Here is a 22,443-nt window from a genome sequence, read left to right on the forward strand (position 1 = left end):
GGAGACGGTGGTGCCCGTGCCGGAGGCGGTGTTGTCTGTGCCGGAAACGTTGGTGTCCGTTCTGAAAAAGGTGGTGTCTGTGCCGGAGTTCTTGGTGTCCTTTCCGGAGACGTTGGTGGCGGGTGGTGTCCGTGCCGGAGACGTTGGTGTCTGTGCTGGAGACGGTGGTGTCCGTGCCGGAGATGTTGGTGTCCGTGCCGGAGAATTTGGTGTCCGTGCCGGAGAATTTGGTGTCCGTTCCGGAGAATTTGGTGTCCGTGCCGGAGTCGATGGTGTCCTTTCCGGAGACGGTGGTGTCTGTGGCTCTGTGCCGGAGACGGTCGGTAGTGTCCGTGCCGGAGACGGTGGGTGGTGTCTGTGCCGGAGACGTTGGTGTCCGTGCCGAAGTCGGTGGGTGGTGTCTGTGCCGGAGACGTTGGTGTCCGTGCCGGAGACGGTGGGTGGTGTCCGTGCCGGAGACGTTGGTGTCCGTTCCGGAGACATTGGTGTTTGTGCCAGAGACGGTGGGTGGTGTCCGTGCCGGAGACCTTGGTGTCCGTTACGGAGACGGTGGTTTGCGTGCCGGAGACATTGGTGTTCGTTCTGAAGAAGGTAGTGTCCGTGCGGCGGCGCGCTATAGGACGGGTGAACTGGCTGAAAACTCCAACTACAGTGATGTCATGACTACAATGGCCAAGCAGCTTGAAAAGATGCAGCACAACCCAACCTAACTGGTCTCTGCATTTTACTGTTTTGGGAAAAGGATGTCGGTGTCAAAATGGCGGTGGGTGGTGTCCATGCCAGGAGACGGTGGTGTCCGTGCCGGAGATGTTGGTGTCCATGCCGGAGACGTTGGTGTCCGTGCCGGTGTCTGTGCCGGACACCAACACATTTTTTTTTGTTTGTATCTTATAGACTTTATCTTATTGTTTTTAAAATATCAAATCAGCTAATATTCGAGTATTAGACTAGTGTTCGATTACCGTTATTTGTCTTAACTTATTTCAGGCTAACGTTAACTTGTATAAAGATGAGTTGCTGTTGCCTTTTTATGTTACGTCATGTTCATTGTGTTTTCACTTTTCACTAATCTCTAACTGTCAACTTTATGACTTTCAGATAGTACAGACAGGCTCGTGACAGGTGATTGTGTCAGCTCACACCGAACAATGGGTCAATAAACTATAGCAGCAGTAACATGATGTTAAGTAAATGTAAAATTTAATTAAGTGAAATTAAGGTTATTGTTTATAATTCTTACAATTATATAGTTATATAATTATTTAATGTATTATAAATATTATATGTATAATTCTTACAATACATTCATATAAACAATATGTTCAGGTTTAAAACAACTTAAGCATCTGTTTGTTAAACACTGCCATTCAAAAGTAATGATGCTGAAAATTCAGCTTTGCCTCACAGGAATAAATTACATTTTAAAATACATTAAAATATTGTGTAGTTAAGGAAGAGTGGCAAGCCATAGGGGAGTCATCCTAATTCATAAATAGTGTTAAACATAAACTTTTTGTGAACAATATTGTCTCTTTCTTCTAAATGGCCCTTGGAATTTTAGAAAAGGGATAAATTGTGTTTGTCTTCATAAAATGCTATGTAAGACACTGTTCTGTAGCTATATGACGACCAATAGTGAATAGTAGCCTACAGCAGATATTTCCTCGAGGATCCATATATGATTACGGTATGTCTAATGGGTTAAATATGGTTAATAGGCCTATATCTAAATGTAACTTTATATAAATTCACAACAACATATTTCACTCAGTCTCCTGTATATAAAAACCTACGTTGAATAACTATCATACAGTAACTTAGGTAGCCGATAGTCTATCCTTACTTTGTCCATCTGAAATCACGCAATCCACTGCGAGAAGAGAACTGTATACTTGTCTGCACTAGACTCTTCTCGGCTGAATTCCAGGGCGAGGCACATCCCAAGTGAGGTTCTCGTAAAATCATGTTGCCAGGTTGTGCGAGGAAAATGCGCTTATGCCGTGGAGAAAATTAGCTAGTGTTTATCGCCTGTTTTGCGATTATTTGTGCGTGTTTCTTTAACATTTTAAATGAAGAAACTCAATAGCTTAATCGTGAATTCAAAATCAAGCAAATGTCTGTCTTCATTCAATCATCAAATCATTGTTTCGCTTCTAGCCTATGCTAGAATAATCTGGCAACTCCGGAGAAAACACGCCCCGGGCATACTGTATAGCTACATGATAAATATATATTTTAAATTAACCTTTATAGCTTATAGCTGGTTTATCTTGTGAATTACGTCCACTTAAAACCGATATAAAATTAAAATGGTTTTACTTTAAAAGTGGGTCAGCAAGTTAAAATGCCGGTCAAGAAGGGTTGGTAACTTCTGTCAAATAAACGCATCTTAGCTTTACGCAAAATTAGCTTTCGTCAAACATTCAAGTTTTGTAACTGTCCCACATGTGTGGGGCGATAAAATTTGTATTGTGTGTTAATATGCGCAAACGATCGCGGTTTAAACTTTTTAAATACCTTGCTTTCGCTGGATTAATAACACTTTTAGTTATCTTCGCTTTCAACGGCACATTACTTTGGCCATCTCTCCCGGAGAAGATTCCAACTCCTAAAAAGCTCCATGATGTGATCTCACCGTCAACATACAGATTCATTCTGAACCAGCCAGAACTGTGTTTGAAGAAGAGTCCTTTCCTGGTTCTTATGATCCCAGTGACTCTCAAAAGCAGAGAGGCTAGGACTGCAATTCGAAGGACATGGGGTCAACATGGCTTGGTTCCTGGTGTGGATATTTTGCATTTGTTTGTTGTTGGTCAGCCCGCACAAAGCGACCCAGTACTGCAGGAGCACCTTGAGAAGGAGAGCAAGGAATATGGTGACATTATTCAAATGGACTTTGTGGACAGCTACCATAATCTCACAATCAAGACAATGATGATTATGAACTGGATTTCCACTTACTGCCAGGGTGCCTGGTATACCATGAAAATTGATTCAGATGTCTTTCTCAATGTGCATTACCTGGTGGACTACCTGCGTGGTCGGGACGAGTCCTCAAGGAAAGACTACATCACTGGATCGGTCATCTCAGATGCTGTTCCTCACAGGGACAGTTCCAACAAATGGTATATGCCAGAGGATCTTTACCCAGACACCTGGTATCCTCCGTATGTGTCTGGAGCAGCATATGTCTTTTCCACTGACCTGGCCAGAAAAATATCATGGGCCTCTAGATTTGTGCTGCCAGTTCCACTCGAAGATGTTTATGTGGGGATGTGCCTGCACGTCCTGGGTGTAAAACCAGTTTACGCAACAAGATTTCTGGGACTTAGGAATCTTTTTGAGGTGCGCAGGCTTAGTTATGAAAGGTGCACTTTTTCCAAGCGTATTGCAGTGAATGGCTTTAATCCACAGAATCTTCTCCGCATTTGGCATGACTTTCAGAAGTCTCAATATACATGTTGATACAGACTACTTCATCAAACTGAAATCCTAAAATTGTACTGAAAGTACAGTTCCTTCCTTAAACAAGCTTCACACATCATTGTGATTCAGCACTTACATGCAAGAGAGAACAAAATACAGTTTCAATTGGCTTAGAACACTTACAGAATAATGGATTAGAAAACATTTTTAATATATAAATAATCAATACATATTAGAGGGAAGGCCAATACATGTATAATAAATAAATAAATAGGACCTATATTTGGTGGAAGTAGTGATGTGAAACACTTCTTTAGATAACAGAACCAATTACACACAAAAAAATCCTCCAGAAAGCAAAAGAGTAAAAACACTATGAGAAATGTGTGAAATGGGTAATTCCTGAAGATGGGAGAGTCCTCAAGAAGTGGGGATGCCTTTTGTGCTATTTTCAGGATTTGTATTCATATTGTGTTTAGTAATATCAATAATAATATATTTGGTCTGGTTTAAAAATGTAAAAGACAGCTGATTGGCTGTTTTATGTATCCTTTTGTAATTGCTGTCAATTTTAAAATCAGAGTGACCCCTATAGATATATCAGCAATTCATTTTATTAATCGGATTGCAGTTGCATTTATTTAAACGGAGTATATTGTGCTTCTGTCATGAAACATAATTCATAGCAAATGTAATTATAAAAGAGTTACCACCCATGCACTTTAAACAATAAAAATATTATTTATTATTTTGATAAAATGTGTGATTTTTGTCTCTGTTTCCTCTAGGAAAGGTCTATTAAGCCTACATTTTGAACTGTTTGCAAACTGCAAAGATTCTGGTGCGTAATTTATACACACAGGGGCGCTATTTCCCCAATAATGGCGAGCGGAGGAAATGTAATGAATATTTGGGCTAAAATAAAGACATTATTTATTGAAAGGTTGTATGATTAATATTTATATATATTTACAATCCAGATAGTAATTTGCTATATGGCCATGTCGAGTAAATTGACATCTCAGTAGTACACGGAGCTAGAGTTGACCTTATGTAGCCCCGCCCCTTTTCAGCACTGCCCTAGTTGTCTTTTGACTTCTCTGTATTTTCACAGCGATTTTGTGTGTTTATTAATGAACGGCTAGTTTTAAAATCTTCCCGGTCGACTTACATTTGTTAAGTCATCTGCTTTAAACATTACAGTCCTCATGATAACTTTCGTTAACTTTACATTAAGTAAATGCTCTTCAAAAGCTAATTAACGTTACTCCTGGTCAGAAATGCCATAGAAATATACAGAGCGACCGCAAAAACGGAAGTTAAAAGACAATATTCTAAAGATGGCGGCGTCCTCGTTTCTCTGAAGCTGCCATATAGACAGGCCATATGTGGTACAGTTTGTGCCTGGAAAGCTGTTCAAACATAAACGATTGTTCACTTTACTGATGTCCTTCAACAACTTTAGTTTTGTAAAATAAACTAATTGAACAAGTCGCCTTTTTCTAGTTTAATTAAATTAATGCCGATGGAGTTGGTACGCTAATGAGTTAAAACGGTATCTTAGATTTGTATAGCCTACACGCAAATAGTCACTAAACTAATCTATTTGGTGAAGAGATTCAAAACATTCGCGTCATTTAATAAAATCACACCACTAGTTCTGAGTAAGCAGCAGCTCACTCACTCACTGGTTTTGAAGCAGCATGGATGGACCCACAGGTGGGTGGGGCTGAACGTAACAATTATGACGTCATGGCAACTGGCTCCCACTCAGCCCAGCCCATTAAACATAGACCGCTTTAAACCCTGTTAAGCAGTTGTAAGGCTGAAGGAGGGCTGGTTCGCTGTATTTGAGGATTGTCGGGTTGAGTGACGGTAAATGGACTCATCCAAGAACAGAAGCTCAGTAGAAGCAAGTGATGCCACCGTTTGTCTCCGACTAGAACTTGTTTGGGGGTTGTAGTCGATTTTATTTGATCGCTAATCAATCAATCAATCAGCAGCGGAGGTGAAAGACGCCGGGGTGCTTTTTGCTGTGAGTAAGAGATTGATTTTTATCGGGTGCTACTGCTAGGATGTTATGCACCTTGATGAGAGAGAGAGAGAGAGAGAGAGAGAGAGAATACTGCTAGGATGTTATGCACCTTGATGATTTTCAGAGAGAGAGAGAGAGAGAGAGAGAGAGATAATAAACTAGGCTACAAGTGCACGTTTAAAACATTTCTGCTTGTTAACAACCGCATCTTGGTCCATGCATCCACCCACTCATCCGTCTGTCATTTTCAAGTTCTCATTAAAATTTTGACTGATAATATGATGCGTCAGTTATGTGCACCAAGAACTGGCCTATTTTAGAGCGCTCTCATTGTGCGATGTGATTTTACACTTTATCAGAGTTTGTTGGATTTAAAATGTCATGTCGGTTCAGTGTGCTGTTTCTATGTCCTTGCTGATTCTGTTACATTTCTATGTTTTGTGTGTATCTGTTCATGGTTGGTTCTATGTGTGTCCCTTTTCTTATAGCTTCTGTCTAATAGGCACTTCCCAGCTTGTCTTGTGTTTTGAGCTCCGGCGGACGCCTCTCCACCCACCTCAAGATGCACATGAATAGCTTATTAAACCAGTGCAGTAAGTAACAATACTATAGGAATTAATCAATGTTTTGTTAAAAAAAAAAAAAAAAAAAAAACCTGTACATGAAACAGCTAGTTGTCCATGTGTCATGAAGAACAGGTTTTTTACTTTGCTCTGCAACTCAACTCTGTGATGCCTGGCTCAGTAGAGAGGTTTGATAATCCTCACTTGACCTTTCTCATCTCAGTATGGCTGGGAATAAGTGAGTGGATTCACATTGAGAATGTCATGAAGAGAATTTGTCAGAATAGATGGTGGTGGTTGAGGAGATTCCCCCCTCCCATGTAAAAGCGCTTTGAGTACCTAGAAAAGCGCTATATAAATGTAACGAATTAGATGTTCCCAGAGCTTCTAGTGACGTGCTCTACCCCCAAGTCTTGTGACACATGTCTTCATAACTGAGTGTTTCAGACAAGGCAACAGTGCAATAGAGTACCATGGTTAACATATAGTTATTGTCGCTGGCATTGTGCTGTCTCCTCGTGTGTTGTACTCCACTATTTTTATTCTTGAGTTTATATCTTTCGGTCTGTGCCCTCCTGTTGACATAGCTGATATCCTCCCTGCCCTTTGGTGTGTGAGAGAGGAAAACATAGGTTTCCTCCCTCCATCTCCTTCCAAAAGTGCACTGCCCAGTCCTATCTCTCTCTCCTATAAAACAGCGAAGGGGCTGTTCTAAAAAGTACTCAAAAGTACTTCCTTCTGCATTTCCACACTGCATACGGTCTTATTTGTCTTTACTAAGTGCAGCATAGATGTATGTAGTTGTTGATGCTTGTCGAGCACAGAATCGTGAAGCACAAACATGTGATGCTGTAAGAGTCAGAAGTCAAAGTCAAGGGTAGACTAACAAAAATAAGCAAACCTCAGAAGATAATTGCTTTGATTAAAGGAAGCATGTGATGTTTATATTGAGCGAACCTTGAGATGTGCTTGGAGACAAGTTGCATACATGACATAAGAAGTGTCTGTGATTAGAGACTGAATCCTTCTGATAACATGAGAGTGGTGCTCGCATACAACCGGATATGCAAAGGATGATATGTAGTATACAAGCAACAGCAATTACATACATATTATATATTATCGGTCAAATGTTTGTTGTCAAGTCAAAGTTTATTTATATATTGTTTTTTTATTGTTTTGAAAGAAATTGATACTTTTAGTCAGAGAGGACATTAAATTGATCAAAATTTACAGTTAAAGACGGTTACAAAAAAAATCAATTGCATATTATGTGTTCTTTTGAACTTTCTATTCATCAAAGAATCCTGAAAAAGATTTCCTCAAAAGTTTTCCTTAAAAATATTAAGCAGTTACAAGCAACATTAATGATTAAAAAAAAATATATATATATTTCTGGAGCACCAAATCAGAATATATGAGAATGATTTCTGAAGGATCATGTGACACTAAGGATGGAGTAGTGGCTGCTGAAAACTCAGGAAATTAGAAAATATTTACAAATAAATTGTAATATTTCACCATATTACTTGTTTTATTTTTTATTATCAAATAATTGCAGCCCTTGTGAGCATAAAAAACTTCTTTTAAAAACATTTAAGAAAATCTTACCAACCCTAAATATTTGAACAATACAGTGTATGTATGATAATACAATAGGATTCAAAATACCTAATATGTAGTTATTTAGGGCTAGTTTTTGAATGGTTTTTAGTGTATGTATTGCAAAAGAGCAAAATCTTTCTTCTCTCATCACAGGTTTTTTTTTTTTTTCATAGTAGCGGAGCCTTTCCATGCTTTAGCTGAGATACTGTATATCACTGATACCGTATATAAGTTCAGCAGATATACTGTACGCTTCACTGGATCAGTTATTTTGTCAATGTTTGCAAATGCAGCCTATTAGGCAGCAAATCATTGTGACAAAGCAATCTATGTTCAGAGTCATTATTAGGAAACTAGATTTCTCTTGCTGTTCCTTTGATTGATTTTCTTTCCCAGACAGGTGGGCTCCAGTCTTAACGAAATCATTACGACTAGTCCTCACACCTAAATTGCTTAAATTGAGTTTGTGCTTGCACAGATGCGAGTTTGATCAATTCAACATGCTGTATTTGGACACGCAGAAACCAGTGCTCCCAAAACTCAGACAATAATAACAGACAGGCAGAGATGGAAAAGAGAAAAACATCAGTAAGACTTTTGACATTTGTGATGTTTGGTATGCCACTGTGCTGAATGTTGTTTTGGAGAGAGAGAGTGGGAGAGAATGTGAGGGGGAGATCTCTGGAGCGACGCCAAAGCTCTCTCTTCTCCAACAGATTCAGTCTGGAACAGACCTCAGCTTCTGCCCCTGCAGTTCACACCAATCCCAGCAGCCACATGAGAAAACCGTGTGCGGAGAGAGGGAGAAGTTGTCGTGATGTGGATTAAAAGAATGCAACAAAAACAAATGCATGCATGTTGTGCGTAGACGCTTATTATGGTGCGATTATGGACACTAGTATGAAGCGATTTACTTGGTGTGAATTTCATGACTTGGATCACGTGACGTCCTCTCATGTTCTTATCACGGTCTCTCATCTCTGTTCTGGCCTAGGCTTTTCTGAGAATGTTCAGGACTTTCTATCGTCCCATTTCTCATGTTACTGCTGCTTCTGATCTTTTCTTACTGCATGTTCTATCCTCAAAAAATCAGTGATTGATCAGATCGGTGTTGTTATTGTTAACTAAAATTTAAAAATGGTTTTCATTAATTGTAATATAGCTGAAATAAAATGATGCATAAATCTCAGATAAATCCTAATTCTGAGCAACTAACTGAAATCTAATTTAAAATATTACATTACTAAGACTGAAATAAAAAATAAGTTAAAGATAAATATAAAAATGACAAGCACATAACTAAATGAAAAACCTATTTTAAATAAATGTATTATTATTAAAAAGATATTAAATACTATAAAGGTATTTAAATAATGATAAAAAAAAAATTTTTTTAGTAATCCAACATCTGACCAATTAAGAAATCGAACTGCATGCAAAGTGATACTAACATCTAAATTCAAGCTTTTTTTCCCTTTCAAGGTTGAAAACTTGCCGCATACTTCCTGTTCTGGTGTTGATCAGACAAACAACTGTTCACCTGATACCAAGAGCAGATCTGTTTTATAAGAGATGTATATTATTTTGTAAAAAAAAATTAAATTAGATGTACTTTATAATATTTAAAAATGTCTAGTCCTTTATACATAACTAATTTCGGCATATAGTGTTCCTGTGAAAGTCTAAGTTGAGGGTCGATTTCCTCTCGTGTGCGTGTGAAGGCAGGTTGCGGGCCTCGTGATGGCATCCTCTGACGTGCTGTGTAAACTTTGAGTCAATGTCTCCTTTTGACCCGCATATTTCACCAACCCTGAGTCTCTTGTACGAGGGCAGACGTTAGCTGCCACTTAGATAGCGGCTGTTTCCTCCCAGAGTAAATGGGAGGTTGTAACCACTTCCTTTTAGTGAATTTTATCACTGTAATGTTAACTTGTGGTTTGTCTAAAACTAAATCAGCTTGCATGCTTAAACTCCAGTGGAGATGTCAGCTGTTATAAATCAATCTGTATTGATTTAGTCTGTAGGATGATGCTTCAACTTGCACCAAAAACATGCTTTTCACCAGAAGTTATGTTTATTTATTTGATTATTGTCATTATTTTCTGAATGTACTATGAACTCAAACTTCAATTGAGGTCTGATGTCAAAAATAGAGAGTCTGTAAAAGTACACACAAGCTTTAGAGGAACCTCCAAAAGTCTGAAGTCACTCTTGGAGTCTTTTATTTATTATCATTCTGGCATTAAGTATAGAAAATGGTGGATGGAAGAGACGAGTTAGGATTGCACTCTAAGCGTTTTGCTTTTTAGTGAGGTTGTAAAACTGAAAGGGCTGTGATTGTGCGTCTGCTGCTGGAAACACAAAGACTGCATGTGTGCGCTGTACCCTTGATGAATACCGCTAGATGATTCCCGCTAAAGTGACAAAGCCCGGCGGGTTGTGTAAGCGTGCCACTCGGTGCTTTTCCCCGGCAGCATCATTGGGCTGTGATGACAGTCCCCATTGACTTCAACGCCCCACTTTATTCTCAGTCTCTCCCCAACATGGAAATACTGACGCATTAAGTTGCAAGCACAAGTCTAGACCCCAGATATTATATGAACCAAGAGTGAACTGACACTAACCTAGTGCTGTTGATTGTGTTTTAAGATATTACAGGTGTGTATGAAGTTGGAGAACACTTGTTTTACCAGAGTTATGGTGTGTAATGTGCGGTTTTGTTTTATTTTTTATCGTTATATATTTTTGCTGAATTTGCTCAACCTCACAAGAAAACCACAGTAATGTGTGACACTTTCATGTTGCAAATATCCTGTGTGAGTTTAGAGTCAGACTTCCAACCTATACTGTATACAATATATAAGTCTCCTATGCTCTTTAAGGCTGCATTTATTTGTAAAAAAAATACTATAAAAACAGTGATATTATGAAAGGGCATTACAAATAATTCTTTTTTCTGCCACTTGCCATTGCTCCAGTCTTCAGTGTTGCATGATCCTTCAGAAATCCTTGTAAAATGCTCATTTTGTGCTCAAGAAACTTTTCTTGTTATTATTGAAGTTGTGCTGCTTAATATTTTTGGAGGAATTGCAAAACAAATTCAGAATTCTTTGGTAAATAGTTCAAAAGAACCGCAATTATCTGTAACATTATAATTGTCTCTACTTTTGATCAATTTATTGAATTCTTGATAAATAAAAGTATTAATTTCTTGTAGAAAAATCTCACTGACCTCAAACTTTTGAGCGGTACATTACGTTGTTTAAAAGCCGCCTTACCACTTACGATAGGCAGTTAAAGGCAGTTCATCTTCAAGTTGTTCAAAACCAATGTGACTTTCTTTGTATGATTTGCTGTGTCCAGTTAAACTCGGCAAAGTGTCAATGGGCTCCAAAAAGGACATAAAACACCATATAAATAAATATATCCCTGTTGTCTGTGGTCACTGTATTCTTTCACTCTATGAAAAGATCAGACTGTGCATTCTTCTAAATATCTCCTTTTTTGGTTTATGAAAGAGTTACAAGAAGATGAGTAAATGATGACAGAATTTTCACTTTTGTGCGAACTAACCTTTTAAATGTATCTCAATGAGTCTCAGCAGTAAATTTCTGTAAGTTGTTGATGTCTCATTTGTGTTTTGATCAAGAACAGTCCATCTTTCACCTGCATGAATCTTTATCTGCATGCTGTCCATGGCTATTTTAAGACATCGTTCTCCTGTCACTTTTATACCCCGCCACAGCAGACGAGAGCCTTCCTACTCATTGAGCTAATCCAGTACTCCCTGTATGAGCTTCAAACCAAGAGCTTCACTTTCATCCATAAACACACACTGCTTCCTTTAGAAACCAGCTACTAATTATTTGACAGTTTAAGCTTTGCGCTTGATAAATATTTAAAGAGGCATTTCACAAAGAATTATTTGCTTTAAAAGACGTTTTTCAGTAAATGTTTGACTTTTTACATCGTGTTCTAACGCTGAATTACTTTTAAGCAGTCTTTGTGGAAAGCTTTGGTGTTTCTCTCAACACTTTGTGTGTGTGTTCGGTTCTCAGCGGAGATCTCCAGGATGTGTGAGGTGGACGTTTCGGCTGAGCCCACCAGCCCGACGCTGTATAGAGAGTCTTCTGATACATACTGCCATGTGGACCGCTGGCAGAAGCTACGCACAGCCGTCCGCAAGCTAGAGTTCTGGGAAAACTTTACGCATGAGCTGATTGGCAGTGGCTTTTTCTCAAAGGTTTACAAGGTAATGCTCAAAATATCTCGAATCTGATGACATGAATCTGTCTGTGATTTAATAATATATGTGCAGTAGGTGCTAAGAAATTTTGGCAGACATGAATTATCTGCTTAGTCCTTTAACACATTGTCCGTTAAGAATTTTTCGCGACAAAAACCCCCAGTGTACAATTTTGACTACTTCATGCATATTGATTTATTTTGTTACTCAGTTGTATTACATAATAGTTTACAGAATTCTATCATAAATGTTTTATAGTGAAGTCCATCAACAAGAATAAATTTGATCTTAATGGAAATGACTTGTAATCATCCTATTGTACTGCAGAAGGTCTCCCAGTGTGCGGTATGTTTTAATGACACTCATACAGTGCAGTATTGTAGTCCTACTAATTAGGACATATTTGTCAGCTAAGCCCAGTTTGAGGTGGCCCTTGTGCCGAGTACACCATACCCATTAATGGGTTCCTGATGAGTCCCTGCTGTGTAAATTACATAAGCGATGATTGCACAGCTCAACTGTCTCAGCAGTTCTGTCCCTTCCTGTATATTAACATGGAAGCTTTTCTCTTTGATTGTACTGTAGAGAGAGATCGGAATGTTTTAATACCTCTTTAGGATTCCCTCTCTTCTGTTTTTCATTTTATTGTCACTTTACTTTCTTTTCAGGTCATCCACAACAGCACACGGAAGGTGATGGTAGTAAAGATCTATAAGAATGATGTTGATCAGGACAGCATTGTAAGAGAAATCAGCCTTCTGCAGAAACTCTCACACCCCAACATAGTGAGGTATCCCTGAATTAATAACTTGCCATATACTGCACTCATTTTATTCATTTATTCATTTATTCATTTATTAATGATATGATATCATTATAATTTTTTGCTTCATCAGAATGGGATGACACTTGGTGGCTTTTGTCGCATTAGCTATGTGAACACACAAAAAAATCAAGGACGTGATTCGGATATGTTAAAGCGTAAAAAAAAAGTCACACCTGGCTCCTTCGCGGTCAAAAATAGACTGACATTGGACATTAATGGGAAATACACACACACACACACAAAAAAGAAAACTCTATGAAGATAATCCTTTGGTGGTACAACTAAGCCACTGTGCAGAAAAAAGTGCACAGTAATGAAGGGGTGACACTAATATATATAAAATATAAATATATAAAAGAGTTCAGATGCAAAAGCCTCTAAGTGCCATCTGAAATTTTCTTCTAGAATGATCATTTTTATCAAGCTCGTATATTTAAGTTCAGTAGTTTCACTTAAATGACAATTAATAGGTCATTTTCATTGCTATTTAAAGACCCACTCCGATGAAAATCATGTTTTTCTAGGTGTTAACATGTTCTTGTAGCATTTTTCTCATGTTAGAGGACATATCTTGAGAAAAATAAGCTCAAAGTTGTATTTCTGAGTATTTCTGCATTCAAATGTCTGTGAATCAGTAGCAGACGCTAAAATGCCAGCTAAAATAGACTGGAGTTGTGACGCAGTAACTCCACTGGGCGGGGCCACAAGCTCATACTCCCCCACGTCCCGCCCGCTCAGGTTCTGAGGAGTAGAGAAGACGATGGCGGATCAACACCTATGTGCGGTAGCGGGTTGCAATGCTAAGAGGAGAGATAGTGGTATTAGCTTTCATGCTTTAAATTAAGTGAAATTACTGAACTTACATATACGAGCTTGATAAAAATGATCATTCAAGAAGAAAATTTCAGATGGTGTATATATATATATATATAACTTATGTAACACATAAGAAGTAGACACATCCCCCCTCACCCTCACCCCACACATATTTATGAACTAGAGCGACTATATCACAGAGCTTTTAAAGTTTTTGCAAATGTGTGAAAAAAATCAATTGTCACAATGCAGTAAGAAAAAAAAAAAGAACACAAGAGTTAAGAAGTTACACAAGAGTACAAAAGACACACCCACACAAACTAACTTACATACTCACAGAGACACACACAACACACTATTATACGCACACAAATGAACTGGCGTGGCTGTAACAATATGGTAAAATTGAGCCAAAAGACTCAAATAAGAGGTTGAAATCAGATCAGACCCAGATTGATTTAAGCTATGATAAAGCATACCTGTTCAGTTTTGTTACATTTTTATTGAATTATGATGTTCTCTGTGTTCAGGTTTCACTGTAGTAAAATGAATGCAGAAAATGACACTTCAAATCACATAATAAAAATGAATCTAAACCTTGACAAAAAGAATGTCTAAGTATAAATCCGAATCCACAACTTAATAAAAATAAGTATTTATTTCTAAAAACCAAGGTTACATTTCAAGGCTTCGGTCACTTTTGACCGCGAAGAAGCCAAGTGTGACCCCTAAACAAAGACAGCCAGAGGGTTAAAAATAATATTTATAGCATAAAACTACTGTCTACAGAAAGGATTTTTATTTTTATTTTTACCCCTGACAAAGGTCTGTTGATATTTGGTTACCGGCATATTATTTTTGCTTTCCATTCTCTTTTTTTTTATTTTTTTTATGTACACTGCGTATTTACACTGCCAGCCAAAGTTTAGACCCACTGGACTGATTGTACTATGTTATCTTAAAACCTTTTAATCTATTCAAAAGTATTTTGCTTTAAGGCTTGCAATTAATGAATGAATTTGATTTAAGAATTGTCTGATGTTTAAAATGCATCACCGGATGCACCTCATGAAGCTGGTTAATGTGTGTGCTGTAATCTAGACAAATGAGGGCTACTTTTGAAGAAGCTAAAATAGCAGAGATTTATTTATTTTTAATTTGTTTTATATATGATTTTTTTTTTCATTATTCTGAAACTGTTGAAAACTGTAATCGTGAAGATTGAGTAGGTGTTTCCAAAACTTTAACTGGTAATGTATCTATACATATATGACCTTGTCATTAAAATGCAAGATACTATACAAGATTTTGAAGAATTCTGACAAGCCTGTTAAAGGTTAGCCCTGTCAGCACTGTTATACTGCTATTAATCCTGCACTGTGACGTGTGTTTGTCTAAGAAATCTCAGAATGGCTTTTTTTTCCCATTGCGTAATGGAAGGACAGAGCCATATTCAAAACTGTCTGGAAAGTTGAGATAAATTAACACTGCACAGTTACTGCCAGCTGTCATCACCATATTACAGATGATAGTCATGTTGACCCATGAACAGAACCGCTGAACCAAATGAGGTCACCATGACTGTGAAATATTATTTACCCATGTTCATTGCTTCACTGATTCATGGTTCTTTAATATATTAGTGATTACAAATGAAAGCTTGAACATCACTTTTTTACTCAAAGTAACTTTCCATTTCTATACAATTGTGCATTTGACAAACTTACTCAACATTGCAATTTTAGGGAACATGTCATGCTGATGGTTCGTAACCTCTCTTCCATCTCTTTTTTTCAGGTATCTGGGTATTTGTGTCAAAGAGGACAAGCTGTACCCAATTCTGGAGGTGAGATTTCCATCTTAGCCTCAAAATGAAAGAGTTTGTTTCGCAGTTTGAGTTTATTTTATGCAAAAATTAATCACATATTAGATACAGACAATTAAATGTTAGATATTGAAAAATAATGAATAATTCAATATTAAATCAGCTTTCATTATATGTGAAATCAAACATTAAAGTTTAACAGATGAAACAAATCTAAAGAGTGGAAAATATTTTTGTTTTATATAAACTTTACCTTTTGTTTTTATCATTTTGTTTTATTTTATTGTTGTATTGCATTACATTACACTGGCCCTAGAGACCTGCACATAACTATAAGAATAAAAGTGAGTGTTTGTTTGTTTCTTTCCCTCACTGACTGTTTCTCTCTTGACAGTATGTCAGTGGAGGATGTTTAGAGGAGCTGTTGGCCAGGAAAGATGTGTCTCTGTGCTGGAGAGAGAAAGTTGACCTGGCCTCTGACATCACCAGAGGGATGATTTACCTCCACTACAAGAACATCTATCACAGAGATCTGAACTCGAAGGTACAGCAGGACTCTTAATCGCACTCATCTTTAGTGACGAACAGACTGTACATATAAAATGAGAATGGAAAGCATAGATAATATAACCGAACAGCAATCATCAGATCTCAGAGAATGGTTGTCTAGTCTTTACATGGAATTTTCCCCTGAGAAATACAGCAGACATAGATGTTTGCGTCAGTGTCATTGGTTGCCAGGATTCACAGAAGTGCTCACCAAACCTGGGGTGAAGGGCGAGGCAACAAGGCCAGTCCATTGTGATGGTAATAAACTCTCCCACTCAGTCTTTCTCTGTCACATACACACTCTCTCCCCCTTCCCATCTCATTTGAAAATGCACAAACAGTGTATAGGCTTGCAGACCCCCCCCCCCCAAATTTTTTTTTTCTTTTTTTCACCCTCATCTCTGTTCCACTGCCTATTTGTTAGCCATTCAGATATGAACAATGAGCAAACAAAAATGCCAGCCACACGATTTACACAACTGTGACATCTAGCACGTCGGTTAGAGGGATCATCGATTGGTTTCCACTGCTCTGTAGTTGGCATTTGACATAGAATTTGGTATGACTGTGGGAAGATGTCAGAAAATAGAAGCTATTAAAGTTGACTGCTTCCCTAAAGCTGGTGTTTTTAAGAGCTTGTGGAACATTACTTTAGAGGAGGTGAAAGGGTTCATCAAGCTGAATGGCACAAAGTGTTTCAGAACTACAGGATTTAAATACGAGATCAAACATTTGCAAAGAGATTCATATGCATATTTGTTAGAGATACACAAATACATGTAAGATACTAAAACATTTAACTTAACAAATGTATTAGTTTATTATTATAAAATGTATTATAATTTTTATCATACGTGTGTGTGTGTGTGTGTGTATATATGTATGTATGTATGTATGTGTGTGTGTGTGTGTGTGTGTGTGTGTGTGTGTGTGTGTGTATATATATATATATATATATATATATATATATATATATATATATATATATATGTGTGTATATATATATATATATATGTGTATGTGTGTATATATATATATATATATATATATATATATACACACACACTATTTACAAATTTGTATGTGTATGTACTTTTTTACTGTTTGTTTTTTATTTCATTTATTTATTTATTTTGATTTTGAGTCAAACAATCTCAGTACTTTTCTTTTTAACCCACCCATCAGCTGCACAGCCAAAGGGTGTTGCAACACTTGGCATATGCATTAGCTACTGTTCTAAATTTGGAGGCTTCTAGGCTCAGGGCTGTGCTTGGAGTTTTCTTAGTCCTATAATCATATGTCAGTTTTTGGGATAGAGGCTTAGCTGAGGTTTCTAATTCAATCCAGATGCAGAACTTGCTGTTTTATCCATCAGCACTTTCTGCTCCAAGATTCCCACTGGTCTTATGTAACGTCTCGGTTGTACCTGGAGTCCCCTTACTCTGGTCAGCTTCAGTGTCTCCTCATTTGCCTTTCCTCTAAAATAACAGCCCATTTTTATTATACCCACAATAATTTTGTTTTAAACTGATATCCAGACTAAATGGTATGCTTGTAGCCATGACACATCATCACTAGAGACCATTCAAACTGAAAGCGAGGTATAACATTGCATATTGGTACCCCAGGGGTGTTAGAGAGATGGAGGAGAGGAGTTGTAGGTGGTCCAGGCCCTTTGGCGAGGTACAGGGTCAGCTGAATAATTCATTAAACGGAGACGGTGATGATGAGGAACGTCTTTCATTTGAGCCTGGGAGTTTTGCTTCTGCCGCTAGGCACATTGTCTCCAAAGGCACATTACATGCTACAGATACTAAAGAACAAAATGGCTGTCATGTATCCTATTTATGTTTTTATGCATAATTTATCTTGTAAATATAAAAAGCTCTGCAAGTGAGCGCCGTCTTGTGGTGCCATCTCAAAGAGGCACAAAATCTCTTTCTCAGACCTTTTTCTGGTCTGTTCCTGATCCATGCTGATGGAATGATCTGCCCAACTCAACCAGACCTGCTGAGTCCGTGACCATTTTCAAGAAACGGCTCAAGACGCATCTTTTTCGGCAACACTTGATCCATTAATACTAACACTTTATCTTCTATTCTATATCTATTATCTTAAAAAAAAAAAAAAGGTACTATGTTAGATTAGGTCATAGCACTTGCATATTGTTGTCCTATTGTTAGTTTAACTGCTTCTATTGTTCTCATTTGTAAGTCGCTTTGGATGAAAGCATCTGCTAAATGAATAAATGTAAATGCATTTGATCTGTATTGCATTTAGATGCCATTTACCTTATGTATTTACATAGTTTACATTGAAACTAAAAGTCCACAGACAAGTCAGTCTGCACAGGTTCAGACTTTTAGTTTGTGTTTATTTAGAATCTGTATTCTAAATGTCTGCCATATAAATGTGTTATTTTAATATGCATTTAGATTTTGGAAATGCTGTGTAAGAGTTTTTGGAGAAGATTGAGAATGAGTCATGAAACTTTATGCTAGTTTTTGCTGCCCCCTTTTGGCAGTGAAGAAAAACTCACTTAAAATTATTCTGTAACCAAAGATGCTTGTTTAAAAATTGTAACATTTAGTTTTTCCTTGCTATATCTGGTATAATTGATTTTAAATAATTTCATGACACGTATGACTTCATTATTTAAAAGGGAAGTTAATATTAATTCATAACATGCAATTATTTATTAGCAAATATGATGCCATATACTCTATTGTTTTAAAGATTGAGGTCTTTAAAGAAATGAATACTTTTATTCAGCAAGAAAGCATTAAATTGACTAATATATTTATAATGTTATAAAAGATTTCTATTTCAAATAAATGCTGTTCTTTTGAACTTTGTCCTGAAACAAAATATGTAAAAAAATATATATATATTAATAATAATAAAAATAAACAATGTGATGCAGCACAACTATTTCCAACATTGATAATAATAAGAAATGTTTCTTGAGCACCAAATCAGCATATTAGAATTATTTCTGAAGGATCATGTGACACTAAAGACTGGAGTAATGATGCTGAAAATGCAGCTTTGCCACCAGAGGAATATATTACATTTAAAAATGTTAAAATAGTAAACATATATTTTTCATTTTATTAATTGAAAAGTTCTTTTAAATTGTAATATTTGACAATATTACAGTTTTTACTGTATTAAATCTGAACAAATGCTACTGTATTTACAATCCTATAAGTGAAAATAAATGAATAGTAATAGACTAAAAAGAGACAGAAAACTGAAAAATACTAAGCGTGTATGTTTGTGTCTCCCATAGAATTGTCTAATAAGGGTGACCACGAGGGGCAGAGAAGCGCTGGTGACTGATTTTGGTCTGGCTCGAGAGGTGGTAGACCTTCCTGCAAAGGACAGGAAGCTTTCACTCGTGGGCTCCGCCTTCTGGATGGCCCCTGAGATGCTGCGCGGGGAGCCCTACGACCGTAAGGTGACGACTCAAAAATGCCAGAACAAGATGTGAAATTGTGCGCCTGTGAACAAAGTGTTCTAAAGCATTGGTTGTTCTCGCTTGATGATTTTGCTTTATGTAATGTTAGGTGGATGTGTTCTCTTTTGGAATTGTTCTGTGTGAAATTCTGGCTAGGATCCCAGCAGACCCAGAAATCCTTCCAAGAACACGGGTGAATATAAATAGCATTATTGACGCGATTGAATGCCACATCCAGTATCAGAAGCACATGAATTTTTTTTTCATAAAATCTACCGTTCCTGTATGCATTTATGATTTTGTGTGCGTGTGTGTTGCAGGATTACGGCCTGGATGTGTCAGCATTCAGGAAAATGGTCAGTGAGTGTCCTCAGCATCTTTTGGAGCTGGCAGCCAGCTGCTGTCTGGTGAGTGACCTTTTGTGTATATAAAAATGGACACTCATTTCCTCTATCACTTATGCTTAAAAGCGAACAAACCCTGTTCCCTGGAAAAGGATGTTATGCGTTACCATCTGAAAGTCTGTTCTGTCTCATGCAGATAGAGGCTTTCCGGAGACCTTCTTTCACAGAGCTTCAAGACGAGTTGGGTGAAATTGCTGAGACTTTGGAGACTGCTGGCACTGATCTCACCACAGGCTGATCTGCGGCACAGCCTCGGGTATCCCATCAGCCCTGCAAATGGACTTAGACTTAAGCACAATGACAAATGCAGCAGAACTGCAGATTTCTCTCCGGGCTGTTTGCATTGAAAGAGCAAAAGGTCACTATTTATTATGAACGTTCTGCAAGTAACAGATGGCCTACACTTCAACTTTAGCACAGCTGTCCATGGTATACTATTACTATATATTGCACAGTGTACATATACTAAAATAAATGTTGTATCAGGTTCCAGCTAAAGTCTTTAGCTGTTTGCAGTGTCATTTACAAAGCTACAGATTTTCAAAAAAATTGCTATATCTGTTTTGCATATCTGTTAAGATTTAAAAACAACCCTAAATTAGGTTCCGAGGCTTAAGATAATCAATAATAAAAGGACTAATTTGAGGGTCGCAAGTTTTAAATAACCAAATAATATTTTCATAGGTTTTAATAAATCTATACATGATCAGTATAAGTTAATTTGTACACGAGAAAGTAATTTTATAAGTATTTTGGTACCAGTTGCCTGAAAAGGAAAAAAAGTGCATTTGTATTGCTGACTTATATAAGTGATATATTTGAAAATTTAAGTGTGTACCTTTCTTTATTCGTGAGCAATTTGTACAGAATCAAGCACTCATCACTTGTGGGTTTGCCTCCACTGTGAGCTGAGCTACTGATCTTTGGAAATTCTCCAGAACTCACCAGCCACCACAGGATAAGGCCCATTTCCTGCCTTAAAGGGCTTCAGTGTTGCTGTTCTCTATTGTAGTGCTCTCATTTGGGCTGAGTGTTTGAGGAAACTTATCTTTTTTTTTCCTTTGCAACACCCAAACGAAGCTTAAGTGTTCATTCTTGTTTGCCATGTGTTGTGAATTTAAGTACTCGTACCAGAAGTGTGAGATGGTACTAAGCCAACTCCAGTTGACAGTGACCTCAAACACTTGACATTTCACTTAAAACAAGTCTTGACATCATATGGGCTGTAACTAAATGAATGTGTGATTTGTGCACAAATCAGAAAAAAAAAAAGAACACACATTTTGAGATCAATATACCTAACCAACTTGGCAATGTTGGATTGTTTTCGGTTTCGTTTTTTTTTTATATTGGTAACACTTTACAATAAGGTCTCATTTGTTAACATTAGTTATTAACTAACTGGAACTAACAATGAGCAATGCATTTGTTACAGTATTCATTTTTGTTAATGCTATTAATAAAAATCCAGCTGTTTATGTTAGCTCACAGTGTATTAATAAATATTAACAAATACAACTTTTGATTTTAATAATGTAGAAGTAAATTTTGAAATCAGCATTACTTTTACAGCATTTATTAATCTTACATCGTTATTGTTCATTGTTAGTTCATGTTAACTAAAGTAGTTAACTAATGAAAGCCTATTGTAAAGTGTTACCTTAATATTTATATACATTCTGCTCAGCTGTTTCAGTTTTTACTCATTATGCTTTAGATGCCTGTGATTTGCCTCTTGAACAGATCTACATTCTGTGCCTCATAGAGGAAACTTGACGACTTGAGAATCTTGTGCAATGTCATGCTAACCTCATATCTCTGGTGTCTGTATAGTCTGAATCTTTCTGCAGTTTGTATCGTTTTTGTAATGAAGTAGCCTACAAAGAGGAAATGAAGCATATGTGAATGGTGTGTATTTTTCAAATAAAGCCATTGAAAATCTACTGGCCGTGTCTTATGATAAATTTAATCAAGTTATTTACACAGCAAATGCAAAAAAAAAGTTAGCATCAGAATTTCATAAGAGCTAATGAAAAGACAGTATAAGTTGGACTGACGCTCTCTGCCTGACTGAAGTTCACGTATGATAAGAAACATTTGTGTGAGTATTATTATCGGACAAAATACACTGCTTTCGTGTCTGGTTCCCTGGCAACTTTGTCAACTGTGTGGTCTTAAGATACCCAATGCTAATCGGGCTTCTTTGTGGCGCCGCTGCTATCAAACAACTCAGTGCAAATGATTTGAATAATAATGAATGGCAATCAGCGTATTAAGGGATTAATCTCTTTTATGTGATGCTGGGCTATTGAATTAATAATGCAGGTGACAGGATTAAGACCGCCATGGACTACATTAAATTAAACAGACCTGAGAGTTTGAACCATAGACTAAAAAAAGAACTAAGGGTGTGGATATCACGATTTTCATGGTGTCTCCCTCCCTACAACGCGACTTATAGCATCATCACATGTTAACTCCATAGGTTAACTCAGAGGTCGAGTTACACTCACGGGATACTGCAAATAACAAAAGTTCATTATTTGCATGTGCTTTAAAGCCTTGCCGGTTAAACATTTAATTTGCGTGCTGATGCCTGTTTTAACATGAATGATAGGCTACACCCGCATGAGGGCATGCACTTAAAAGCCTGTCAAACAGCTTGGTTACTGGACTAAGTTATCTTTC

At 37.2% G+C, this 22,443-nt stretch overlaps 3 protein-coding genes across 4 annotated transcripts in view; 2 read left to right on the forward strand and 1 right to left on the reverse strand.

The window, feature by feature from the left end:
* Positions 1-1,439: 1,439 nt before the first annotated feature.
* Positions 1,440-4,167, forward strand: b3galt8 (beta-1,3-galactosyltransferase 8). The gene has a single exon (XM_084412934.1). It carries the CDS (start codon positions 2,446-2,448, stop codon positions 3,463-3,465), a length of 1,020 nt encoding a protein of 339 aa, XP_084269060.1. The 5' UTR covers positions 1,440-2,445; the 3' UTR covers positions 3,466-4,167.
* A 304-nt stretch (positions 4,168-4,471) lies between these two features.
* The window catches only part of tacr1a (tachykinin receptor 1a), a gene marked incomplete at its 3' end in the record, with an annotated part of 305,040 nt that continues 287,068 nt past the window's right edge, over positions 4,472-22,443 (reverse strand). The window contains exon 6 of the transcript XR_014627890.1: positions 4,472-4,792. The remainder of the gene's footprint in view (positions 4,793-22,443) is intronic.
* LOC311293475 (dual specificity testis-specific protein kinase 2) lies at positions 5,223-21,016 on the forward strand. Of its 2 annotated transcripts, XM_084413796.1 has the most exons (10): positions 5,238-5,461; positions 5,950-6,054; positions 11,688-11,881; positions 12,544-12,665; positions 15,315-15,363; positions 15,737-15,886; positions 19,184-19,351; positions 19,461-19,544; positions 19,672-19,758; positions 19,892-21,016. In XM_084413796.1, the coding sequence occupies exons 2-10, from the start codon at positions 6,024-6,026 to the stop codon at positions 19,991-19,993; spliced, it is 987 nt and encodes a 328-aa protein (XP_084269922.1). In that variant the 5' UTR covers positions 5,238-5,461; positions 5,950-6,023; the 3' UTR covers positions 19,994-21,016. The 2 variants fall into 2 exon arrangements, with proteins under 2 accessions (XP_084269923.1, XP_084269922.1); XM_084413797.1 differs by lacking the exon at positions 5,950-6,054 and having other exon boundaries at positions 5,223-5,461.

This window comes from Rutilus rutilus (assembly GCF_951802725.1).
Source record: "Rutilus rutilus genome assembly, chromosome: 7".
Classification (NCBI taxonomy): domain Eukaryota; kingdom Metazoa; phylum Chordata; class Actinopteri; order Cypriniformes; family Leuciscidae; genus Rutilus; species Rutilus rutilus.

Bases quoted from the DNA above. Each gene is read 5' to 3' on its own strand.
- b3galt8 (XM_084412934.1), top strand. From the start codon at position 2,446: ATGTGTGGGGCGATAAAATTTGTATTGTGTGTTAATATGCGCAAACGA.
- LOC311293475 (XM_084413796.1), top strand. From the start codon at position 6,024: ATGCACATGAATAGCTTATTAAACCAGTGCA. The intron at 15,364-15,736 runs GTGAGATTTCCA...CTCTCTTGACAG, and splicing joins AGCTGTACCCAATTCTGGAG to TATGTCAGTGGAGGATGTTT. The intron at 19,759-19,891 runs GTGAGTGACCTT...TGTCTCATGCAG, and splicing joins TGGCAGCCAGCTGCTGTCTG to ATAGAGGCTTTCCGGAGACC.